Here is a 10,824-nt window from a genome sequence, read left to right as displayed (position 1 = left end):
CGCATGTAAAATGTACGCATATCACCTCCACTTTATCATCTTATGCAACATCTTATACGGTCACTGGTTGACTGGGCTAACACCTGTAATGGGACGTAAAGAATGTTGCGTTTCTTACAGTACCTTACAGACACGTACCTTGCTACATGCAAGTTCAACCCTTTCGCTTTTGTTTTTGTTATCCTCCCTCCCACTGGCCTTCGAGGGTTTTTCAAGAGAAAAATCAAAATCCCATCATCATTATTAGGCATCGGGCATCATTACTGTGCTGTCAAAGGGGGTCTTCAAAACAACCGTGGAAAAGAACACAAACAACTCCACACCGTAATAAAGGGCTTTGCTTTTGCTTTGAGGACATCGGACGTGATCGAAACAATGGACTGCGGCAGCCGTCAATCGATATTTAATTTTTGACACACGTGTTTACCGCTACTTGTTCTGGGATTGCAATTGGATTTTTTTTCGTTCTCTGCCATCCGTCCGAGGTAAGTGTATTTATTTTGTAAATTTACGCTAATGAAAAGGCTTTTGGGACAATAATGGTGGATGAGGACACTATTGTTGTCGCTCCAGACGAATGTTTGATGGCGAATCGAAAACGACAAACGTCGATTGAAGTGTACCTATAGGCAGCTTCAAGACGACACTGGTCGCCAAACGCAAGGGAAGCGGTCACGTGTCGCTTTGTTTGAGGTTATGTTCACAAATTGACAGACGTCGCAGTGCAGTCAGTCAGTGTGGTGGCAGTGATCCACTTAGACGGAGCTGGATTTAGGGCATTGCAGGATGATAGGAAATCGCACGTGTGCAAAAGCCGTTTTCTGTGGCGTCGAGCGGAACCAGTTGCAACCGAGCTTGATCATAGAGTTTTGAAACAATGGAGTGATTTCCAATGACAATGTGCAGTGGTTGATGAATATGAGATATTCTTCAAAAAATATAAAGAGGTATAAGATACGTATTTACTCGTATTATCCTCTCATTTTAATTTAAACACACTTTTAGTATCCCAATTTAGTCACAAACCTTCTCACAAATAAAATACTTCTTCTTAGAACACTGGTCATCATTCCACTTAAAACCCACCTTGGATATGTACTGCAGATGCACACAGTGTTCCTCCCCGTCGTAGTTGTTCGGCTGTCCGGCCTTCCAGTTCGTGTAGTTTAGAGTTTCACCAGTAGCTTGCCACCGAAACAATCCCTCGTCACTAATATCGCTGGCTCCAATCCACACGTCGGTCCACCACTGGCTGAACACAGCGGAAGAGTATATGGCTTGAGCAACAGCGTCGTGTTTTTCCGCCGTGTCCACTATCGCCAGTTGCATTGCGTAACAGTCGCATCTTTCCACCGCTTCGGTCCAATTTCTCTAATAAGTGATTGAATAATTAAAAAATAAACAAAACAAAAGGTTGAATGTGTCGCTGAGAAAGAAAATTTCTCAAAGATACATATTGTTGTCTTTGTTCATCATCGAAGAATTGTTAGCAATGTTATGCAATTCAAAGTAATTGTGAAAAATATTCTTCTCGTTTGAAAAAAATCAACAGTATCCAAATCATGAACACTAAATTGCATGAGATAGTTTACCTTTGTTCGGGGCACATAATAATTGATACCCATTACTGTAGTAAAAACTGTAAGGGTGACTAAGCTTGTTGCTATATAGAATGTCATAGCTAGCTTTTCGTTTACAAAACCACGTTTTAGCTTCCAAAGTTGAATGATTATCAGAAGCGCCAGCATTGCCTATAAATATCTTAAGTTCGAGCTGATAACTCAGTGGTGTATCGAATTTTATCGGTATTTTATTACTATTTCCATGTTCAACACTCTTGACGAATGGAGCTGCATGTTCAAGCTTCAATGTTTATTTCTGAATTGGTTGGTTAAGATTCTGCTTTTATTTGTCACAGTGTATATATTTTCAACTCCTTTCAAACAATAATCGCCAGCCAACTGTAAAGAAAATCGTGAATTTTGAAAGAACCAAGAGAATATTTCCCTGGAAATCTCGAAAGGTTTTTTTTCTGAAATTTGTTAGAGGATTTCCCTGGATATCCCGAAAGGATCTCCCTTTAAATCCCTGGAGAATTTCCCTGGAAATCCCTGGAGTATTCCCTGAATATCCCGGGAGGATTTCCTTTAAAAATCTGTAAGAGTTACCCTCGTAATACTGAAAATTTTTTATCAAGATCCTATAAGGATTTCCCTCGAAATCTTGGAAGGATTTGCCTCGAAATCCTGGAAGGATTTGCCTCGAAATCCTGGGAGGTTTTGCCTCGAAAACCTGGAAGGATTTCCCTCGAAATCCTGGAAGGATTTCCCTCGAATTCCTGGAAGGATTTCCCCCGAAATCCTGGAAGGATTTCCCCCGAAATCCTGGAAGGATTTCCCCCGAAATCCTGGAAGGATTTCCCCCGAAATCCTGGAAGGATTTCCCCCGAAATCCTGGAAGGATTTCCCCCGAAATCCTGGAAGGATTTCCCCCGAAATCCTGGAAGGATTTCCCCCGAAATCCTGGAAGGATTTCCCCCGAAATCCTGGAAGGATTTCCCCCGAAATCCTGGAAGGATTTCCCCCGAAATCCTGGAAGGATTTCCCCCGAAATCCTGGAAGGATTTCCCCCGAAATCCTGGAAGGATTTCCCCCGAAATCCTGGAAGGATTTCCCCCGAAATCCTGGAAGGATTTCCCCCGAAATCCTGGAAGGATTTCCCCCGAAATCCTGGAAGGATTTCCCCCGAAATCCTGGAAGGATTTCCCCCGAAATCCTGGAAGGATTTCCCCCGAAATCCTGGAAGGATTTCCCCCGAAATCCTGGAAGGATTTCCCCCGAAATCCTGGAAGGATTTCCCCCGAAATCCTGGAAGGATTTCCCCCGAAAACCTGGAAGGATTTCCCCCGAAAACCTGGAAGGATTTCCCCCGAAATCCTGGAAGGACTTCCCCCGAAATCCTGGAAGGACTTCCCCCGAAATCCTGGAAGGATTTCCCCCGAAATCCTGGAAGGATTTCCCCCGAAATCCTGGAAGGATTTCCCCCGAAATCCTGGAAGGATTTCCCCCGAAATCCTGGAAGGATTTCCCCCGAAATCCTGGAAGGATTTCCCCCGAAATCCTGGAAGGATTTCCCCCGAAATCCTGAAAGGATTTCCCCCGAAATCCTGGAAGGATTTCCCCCGAAATCCTGGAAGGATTTCCCCCGAAATCCTGAAAGGATTTCCCCCGAAATCCTGGAAGGTTTTCCCTCGAAATCCTGGAAGGATTTCCCCCGAAATCCTGGAAGGATTTCCCCCGAAAACCTGGAAGGATTTCCCCCGAAAACCTGGAAGGATTTCCCCCGAAATCCTGGAAGGACTTCCTCCGAAATCCTGGAAGGATTTCCCCCGAAATCCTGGAAGGATTTCCCCCGAAATCCTGGAAGGATTTCCCCCGAAATCCTGGAAGGATTTCCCCCGAAATCCTGGAAGGATTTCCCCCGAAATCCTGGAAGGATTTCCCCCGAAATCCTGGAAGGATTTCCCCCGAAATCCTGGAAGGATTTCCCCCGAAATCCTGGAAGGATTTCCCCCGAAATCCTGGAAGGATTTCCCCCGAAATCCTGGAAGGATTTCCCCCGAAATCCTGGAAGGATTTCCCCCGAAATCCTGGAAGGATTTCCCCCGAAATCCTGAAACGATTTCCCCCGAAATCCTGAAAGGATTTCCCCCGAAATCCTGAAAGGATTTCCCCCGAAATCCTGAAAGGATTTCCCCCGAAATCCTGAAAGGGTTGTCCCCGAAATCCTGAAAGGATTTCCCCCGAAATCCTGAAAGGATTTCCCCCGAAATCCTGAAAGGATTTCCCCCGAAATCCTGAAAGGATTTCCCCCGAAATCCTAAAAGGATTTCCCCCGAAATCCTGAAAGGATTTCCCCCGAAATCCTGAAAGGATTTCCCCCGAAATCCTGAAAGGGTTTTCCCCGAAATCCTGAAAGGATTTCCCCCGAAATCCTGAAAGGATTTCCCCCGAAATCCTGAAAGGATTTCCCCCGAAATCCTGAAAGGATTTCCCCCGAAATCCTGAAAGGATTTCCCCCGAAATCCTGAAAGGTGTCCCCCCGAAATCCTGAAAGGTTTCCCCCCGAAATCCTGAAAGGATTTCCCCCGAAATCCTGAAAGGATTTCCCCCGAAATCCTGAAAGGATTTCCCCCGAAATCCTGAAAGGATTTCCCCCGAAATCCTGAAAGGATTTCCCCCGAAATCCTGAAAGGATTTCCCCCGAAATCCTGAAAGGATTTCCCCCGAAATCCTGAAAGGATTTCCCCCGAAATCCTGAAAGGATTTCCCCCGAAATCCTGAAAGGATTTCCCCCGAAATTCTGGAAGGATTTCCCCCGAAATTCTGAAAGAATTTCTCCCGAAATCCTGAAAGGATTTCCCCCAAAATCCTGAAAGGATTTCCCCCGAAATCCTGAAAGGTTTCCCCCCGAAATCCTGAAAGGATTTCCCCCGAAATCCTGAAAGGATTTCCCCCGAAATCCTGAAAGGATTTCCCCCGAAATCCTGAAAGGATTTCCCGCGAAATTCTGGAAGGATTTCCCCCGAAATCCTGAAAGAATTTCCCCCGAAATCCTGAAAGGATTTCCCCCAAAATCCTGAAAGGATTTCCCCCGAAATCCTGAAAGGATTTCCCCCGAAATCCTGAAAGGTTTCCCCCCGAAATCCTGAAAGGATTTCTCCCGAAATCCTGAAAGGTTTCCCCCCGAAATCCTGAAAGGATTTCCCCCGAAATCCTGAAAGGATTTCCCCCGAAATCCTGAAAGGATTTCCCCCGAAATCCTGAAAGGATTTCCCCCAAAATCTTGAAAAGATTTCCTTCGAAATCCTGGAAGGATATCTGCATTGAAGTCCTGGAAGGATTTCCCTCGATATCCTGAAAGGATATCTGCTTCGAAATTCTGAAAGGATTTCCTTCGAAATCTTGGAAAGATTTTCCTCGAAACCGAAAAGTTCTCCGGAAAATTGCCTTCTGAATTTGCTATCATAATAAGAGTAAACACATGACCACATGACGTCAGCCATTAACCTCTTTGTTTAACCACATTCAGGTGTTCCGCGTCCAGTTCAACCAACCTATTTGTAACACATGTCACAATGTCAATTACTTCCCCCTCCCCCATTTCCAACGCAGCAGGAAATTCATCATCACACTTGCCCCGCAAAAACACCCATCTGGAAGCGCGCCGAAGTATCATCCCGACACCCGCGAGAACGAATGGGCCCTTCCCGCGCACTCCATAAATTATGAAAATGGTCTCGAAACCCGCATCTTTTATGCATCATCAAACACACTCGAAACTATCCATTCCACAGTCAATGACCATCACGTCGAACCACTATCCTTGTGCAACCCCCACTATGTATAAAGGAAAAACGCATCCGATGACGACGGCGGCGTGGTGTCCGTAAATAAACACAAAGCGACACTTTTGGACACTCCAATGTGTTTCTCTTTCTCAATGGGATATTATTATTTATTGATTTACCATAATTTCACCATCGCCGAATAGCTATCGGCGACCGACGACGACCACCACCCTCATCATGGCATTGTTTTTATCGCGTAGGAAGAAAGAGCGGGAGAGCGGGATGAAATGTGACCTAGCAGAACTCAAAGAAATCTTTGGAGGAATTCTAGAGAAAAATGTTGTTGGAGTACCTGATGTAATACGCCTGCTACAGTTGCAGATTTCATCCCAAATTGGACTATCACACTGTTTTTTGGTACTCCTAAGAAGAGTTATGAAAGTTCACATTTGCCTCGGATCAACTCGACATCTTCGGTGCACTATTATTTCTTAGTTAACAAAGAATAAATGCACCGAATACCTCGACTTGATTTGACGTGGTCAGCTACAATCACACTTTGAAGGTGTGCGCACACTATTTTGTCAGTCTAATTTAGAGTGCAGTCAGCAATACTATTTCGTAATTATTCCGTAATTAATCGCTTGTCGTAAACAGCGCTAGCGCGGTGCAGTTTTAGGTTAAATACTTGGGCGCATTTTCTGAAAGGTTAAAATATTCTTGACTTCCATCCTAAGTAACAATAGACTCAAGGAGGTTTTTGAAACCATCATCAGGTATCAGGTATCAGAAGGCCGGCTCCAGAGGCACGTTATCCTCCATTTGGGACATTTGTGCCATCGCCATACATATGAGCCTATTTCATCATTTACCTGAGGGAGAATGGGACAAGGGATGGGAATTGGGAAAGGGAAAGGTGATGAAATAGGAAGGGGTGCCCTAGAAGAGGGAATGAGCGCATAAGCGCAACGAGAGCTCATAGTTCATACCACAACGGGGTTAATCAGTGCCCTGAAAAGGACACTGTAAAACGCGTAAGCGTAAAAAGAGCCTATAGCTCATTGGAGGTAGCTTGCGACGTCATGCGACTTTCAATATGACATAGAAAGGCACGTCATCAAAAGCATCCTCAATATTCAAGAAATCACCCAAGCAAAAACTACGTTTGAGCGAGTGCTTTCTTGAAAACGTATACAACTTTATGTAAAAGAGTCACTGTGGACATCCCAAATTGGGAGACATGTGCGTTCACATGAACAGGCATGTTAGCCAGACGAACATCACAGATGGGATAATCGACAATGCGTTTCGAGCATTTCAGAAAGAACGACGTAACCAGATAAATCTGGAACTTATTCCTCCTTTTTACAACGCACGCACCCTTTCGGGATAAAACTACAGAGTAATTTCATGCCATGAAAATACCCAATAGAAAACTACAAGAGTTCAAAACATGTTTGAAAAACTCAAATCCCTCTGGAGAAAAATAGGATAAAGCCCCATTTGCTCCAGGAGATTTGAAGTAAGCATAGCTTTTTAGTGCTCACTAAATCGATTCTATAGCTACAATCCTCGGGGTAGAAGCTAAAGATTCGTAGCTATACAAAAGACTGGTTTATCCGAAGATATTTAGAACTTGAACAGGTCCGAGTTCCATTCAGGAATACCTCTTGAGGTCCGCACAGACCGCAGAGGACAAGCTTCTTTTAAAGCAGTAGCTATGGTATACCACAATGAAGGGCGTTGTAATAACAAAACCATAATGAAACTCTCTTGGAGTAGCAATGGAAGCGAGTTTTCCATAAAATGTGATCGCAACCAGTTATTACAGGTTCCCTAGCTTGTTGAGCAGGGACACCTGAATACGCAAAGTTTGCGAAGGAACACTCCAAAGTGCAAAAAGGTCAAATGGAGAGTCCTTATCTGACACATGCCAATCAGTCAACTCATGACAAATTCTGCTCATGCAGAGTTGGGTTAGGTGCAATTCTATGTTAAGTTAGCCATGAACTGTACTACCTAAGTATTCCATCAAACTTACATACTTCAGATGCCAAATATCAGCGAAAAGATGCTGAAAACAAGAGCTTGCTTGAAGGCATCCATAAGGAAAGGTTGAAACATACTGTTAACTCGGATTTTGACGGCTACGCAGTCTTGTTAAATCAAAACGAGTTGTTATCTAACCCGACGTTTCGACACTTTGGATGGTCGGGTTAGATAACAACTCGTTTTGATTTAACAAGTCTGCGTAGCCGTCAAAATCCGAGTTGCACAGAATACAGTCGATTCTCCCCCATCCATACTGTTAACGTTATTCTAAAATAGAGCATGCTCGAGGCACGACAGTTCATCTATAATGAAAAAAAAGCAAAGCTGGGTTCCCAAGGTAACCTAAACAGAAGTTACCCTACGAAAATGAACACTTGGGCTACATACGCTTTTTACGCTGAAAATTGATCTGAGGTTTCCTTGCCGTAGCCACTACCCAAACTAGACAGGATTACACTCTTCACAATCACAGCACAAAAAGGAAACATCAACGACGAACCAAATCGGTGTCAATTGAAAAACGCCAATGGCGAAAACGCATTAAACGAACCCAGGTAGGTAGTAATGTAAGCTAATTAACAACATTTGAATAACCCCGCCCTTATTTAGCCTCAAATTTGAGACTTAAGAAGGGCAACTGAGAAACGTAAGTTTTACTGCACCATTGCTCCGGTTAGCGCAGTAAGGGCGTAATACTGTGAAGGATGCCCTAATTCTCCACAGGCTCCGTTTGTGGTTAGGTTTCTATTAGACCCCCCTAACCATTCATTCTTTGGCACGGTAAGCATAAAGCCGCATAACACCATGAATTAGGGGTCACCTGTTTAGTGGACTCTTACCACTGGATCAGGCGGTCCGTAGTGTTATTCTTAGCCAATTGAGACAACCGCTACCGACACTACTCAGCTATCTAGGCTGATCGGGAAAAGAAGTTAACATTGATGGTCAACTTCCAAACGAACCCGAATAGCCGGAATATTTCGTAATTATTCCGTAATTAATCGCTTGTCGTAAACAGCGCTAGCGCGGTGCAGTTTTAGGTTAAATACTTGGGCGCATTTTCTGAAAGGTTAAAATATTCTTGACTTCCATCCTAAGTAACAATAGACTCAAGGAGGTTTTTGAAACCATCATAGACCAACTTTTTATCATTTCGGATTTATAGCGGTTCTCAAAACCTCCCCAACCCTAATTGGACTTCAAACTATAGCTTAGGTGGGCATCCACAGAGTGTCATCGTAGTGGACAAATTCTACTCGAGGGCGCATTCAATACGAATTTCCCCTTACTTCTCTTCCAGGTCAATTACCCGGCCAGCACCCTGAAAGCACATGTAGATTATTCATTTTGAATTGCACCCGAATTATGCCGTGAGTCCTAACCGCCATATGAACCGATGAAGCGTACTAATCCATAAAGGCAATAACTGTGATTTACGGACTGTTCTCTTGCCCTGCCACTTGACCAGCTGTGTTGAAGCTTGTATGCATAGGCGTTCGTCAGCGCAAGTGTGATTTTTCGAGCATGTGCTTTCCCCTGAATTCATACTACACGCGAACGCGATGACTTTGAAGCGAAAACGGCTTAAACCACGAAGCGAAGATTAAGTTGGAACTAGCTTACGGTGCTCGCTCGAAGGGGGCGACTTGTGAATGGAATATCCACCGAGTGGGTAAGTTGGTCGTGGTGGGTTTTCTTAAATCTCAGTTAGGTGCCTGCTGCTACATTGTTCAGTGAGAAAACATGCGTATGTTAATCTAGCTAGAGAGTGCAGACATGTAAAAAGGATTAAGATAAGAGATGCATGGATGAATAACGGCTTGTCGATGGAATACAATCAGATTTGCATAAATTGAGCTGTCCGCAGATAGGTTGTATGATAATTTGAAGCTAGATTTTGGAGGATGACAACCCGGCACTTGTTTGTACAAGTTATTAGTTGAATCAGCAGTGCATGACTAGACATAACACACAAGAATATAAACTAATGCAGTTGTACAATGTGGTATATTGTGGTATTTATAGTTACATTTCAGTTTCGTGTACCTGTAACAGATAAGCGTCTTCCAAACCTCCTATTGCTGATTTTGCACTGCTTCTTATAAGATGTAAGCTGTAATCCTTCCCAATAAAAGTACTCACTGAAATTTCTTGAATCACCCATGAAACCTATTCGGAACTTTACCGAATTCTACATAAAGCTCTTCTTTGCCTCTTCCACAACTTCTACCAGTATCTTAGGATCTGGACAGAGCGCAGGTAAGCTGGTAAGGTAAAGGATAGAGTGAAGGGTAAAGTATTATTAATATTTATTTATTAGTGATGCTTTCAGCCACAGGCTGGTTCACCTAAGACGGTAAAGTAGAAAGTTAGGGAGATGATAAGAGATTTTCTCGAGATATCTTCAGGAATTCCTCCTGGCATCCTTTTGGGGCTTTCTGCAGGGATTGCTTTAGAAAACCCTGAAAGGATTCTTTTAGATATTCTAGTCTAGTCGGCATTCCTGCTGGAATTCCTTCATAGATTGTTTCATGAATTTCATAAAGGATCACTGCTGAGATCTTTCAGGGATTCCTGCTGAAAATGATTATGAAAGAATATAGATTTCTGTACAGATCCTCAGAAAACCTGGAAGGATTATGCTAGGTATCCATGCCGGAACTCCTGATGAAAATTCTTAAAAAAATTAACGAGTTATAGCAGGAATTTCTTCAATAATTCCTTTCGGGATGTTTTCTAAATATAATTTATCTGGGATTACTTCACGAATTCCTCCTGATATTATCACAGAGAAACAGACGCCATTCATTCATTTAATTTATTTAGTTCAAAATCAAATTCATGATAACACTGACCCAACAATAAGTCCCCATAATACTCGATTTGCAGCTGCAGTTCTCCAACGTCGGTCACGCCCAATGATCGCCAGATTACGCTCCACCTGTTCCGCCCATCGTGCTCTCTGTGCTCAGCGCCTTCTTGTACCAATCGGATGGTATCAGGTATCAGAAGGCCGGCTCCAGAGGCACGTTATTCTCCATTTGGGACATTTGTGCCATCGCCAAAATAATAGACTATTTCATCATCTACCTGAGGGAAAAGGAAGGAAATAAGGATAAGGATGGGTATAAGGACAGGTAGGGAAATAGAAAAAAAAAAAAACGACCTGGAAGAGGGTACTAACGCATAAGCGTACCATAATGGGTTCAACCAGCGCCCTGAAAAGGGCACTGTAATAACGCAAAAAGCGAAAGAGAGCATATAGCTCTTTACCACAGCGGGTTAAGAACAACAGAATATCCTGAAGAAGTCAGTTTTACTTATTAAGTGTTTAGGTTTACCGAATACTCGAAAACGCAGTTGCGCAAAAACTGGACAGTTACATATCAAATGATACGAAGTTCCATAATCGGATTCACAGC

At 43.4% G+C, this 10,824-nt stretch overlaps 1 protein-coding gene across 1 annotated transcript; it reads right to left on the bottom strand.

Annotated features, from left to right (window-relative positions):
• Positions 1 to 957: 957 nt before the first annotated feature.
• Positions 958 to 1,713, bottom strand: LOC134284838 (perlucin-like). Its single transcript, XM_062844182.1, has 2 exons — positions 1,593 to 1,713; positions 958 to 1,369 (listed from the first exon to the last, which is right to left on the bottom strand). The coding sequence occupies exons 1-2, from the start codon at positions 1,607 to 1,609 to the stop codon at positions 1,015 to 1,017; spliced, it is 372 nt and encodes a 123-aa protein (XP_062700166.1). The 5' UTR covers positions 1,610 to 1,713; the 3' UTR covers positions 958 to 1,014.
• Positions 1,714 to 10,824: the final 9,111 nt, after the last annotated feature.

This window comes from Aedes albopictus, chromosome 1 (genome assembly GCF_035046485.1).
Source record: "Aedes albopictus strain Foshan chromosome 1, AalbF5, whole genome shotgun sequence".
NCBI lineage: Eukaryota > Metazoa > Arthropoda > Insecta > Diptera > Culicidae > Aedes > Aedes albopictus.
The sequence above is the reverse complement of the archived record's forward strand: the minus strand, read 5'-3'. Positions and strand labels throughout refer to the sequence as shown.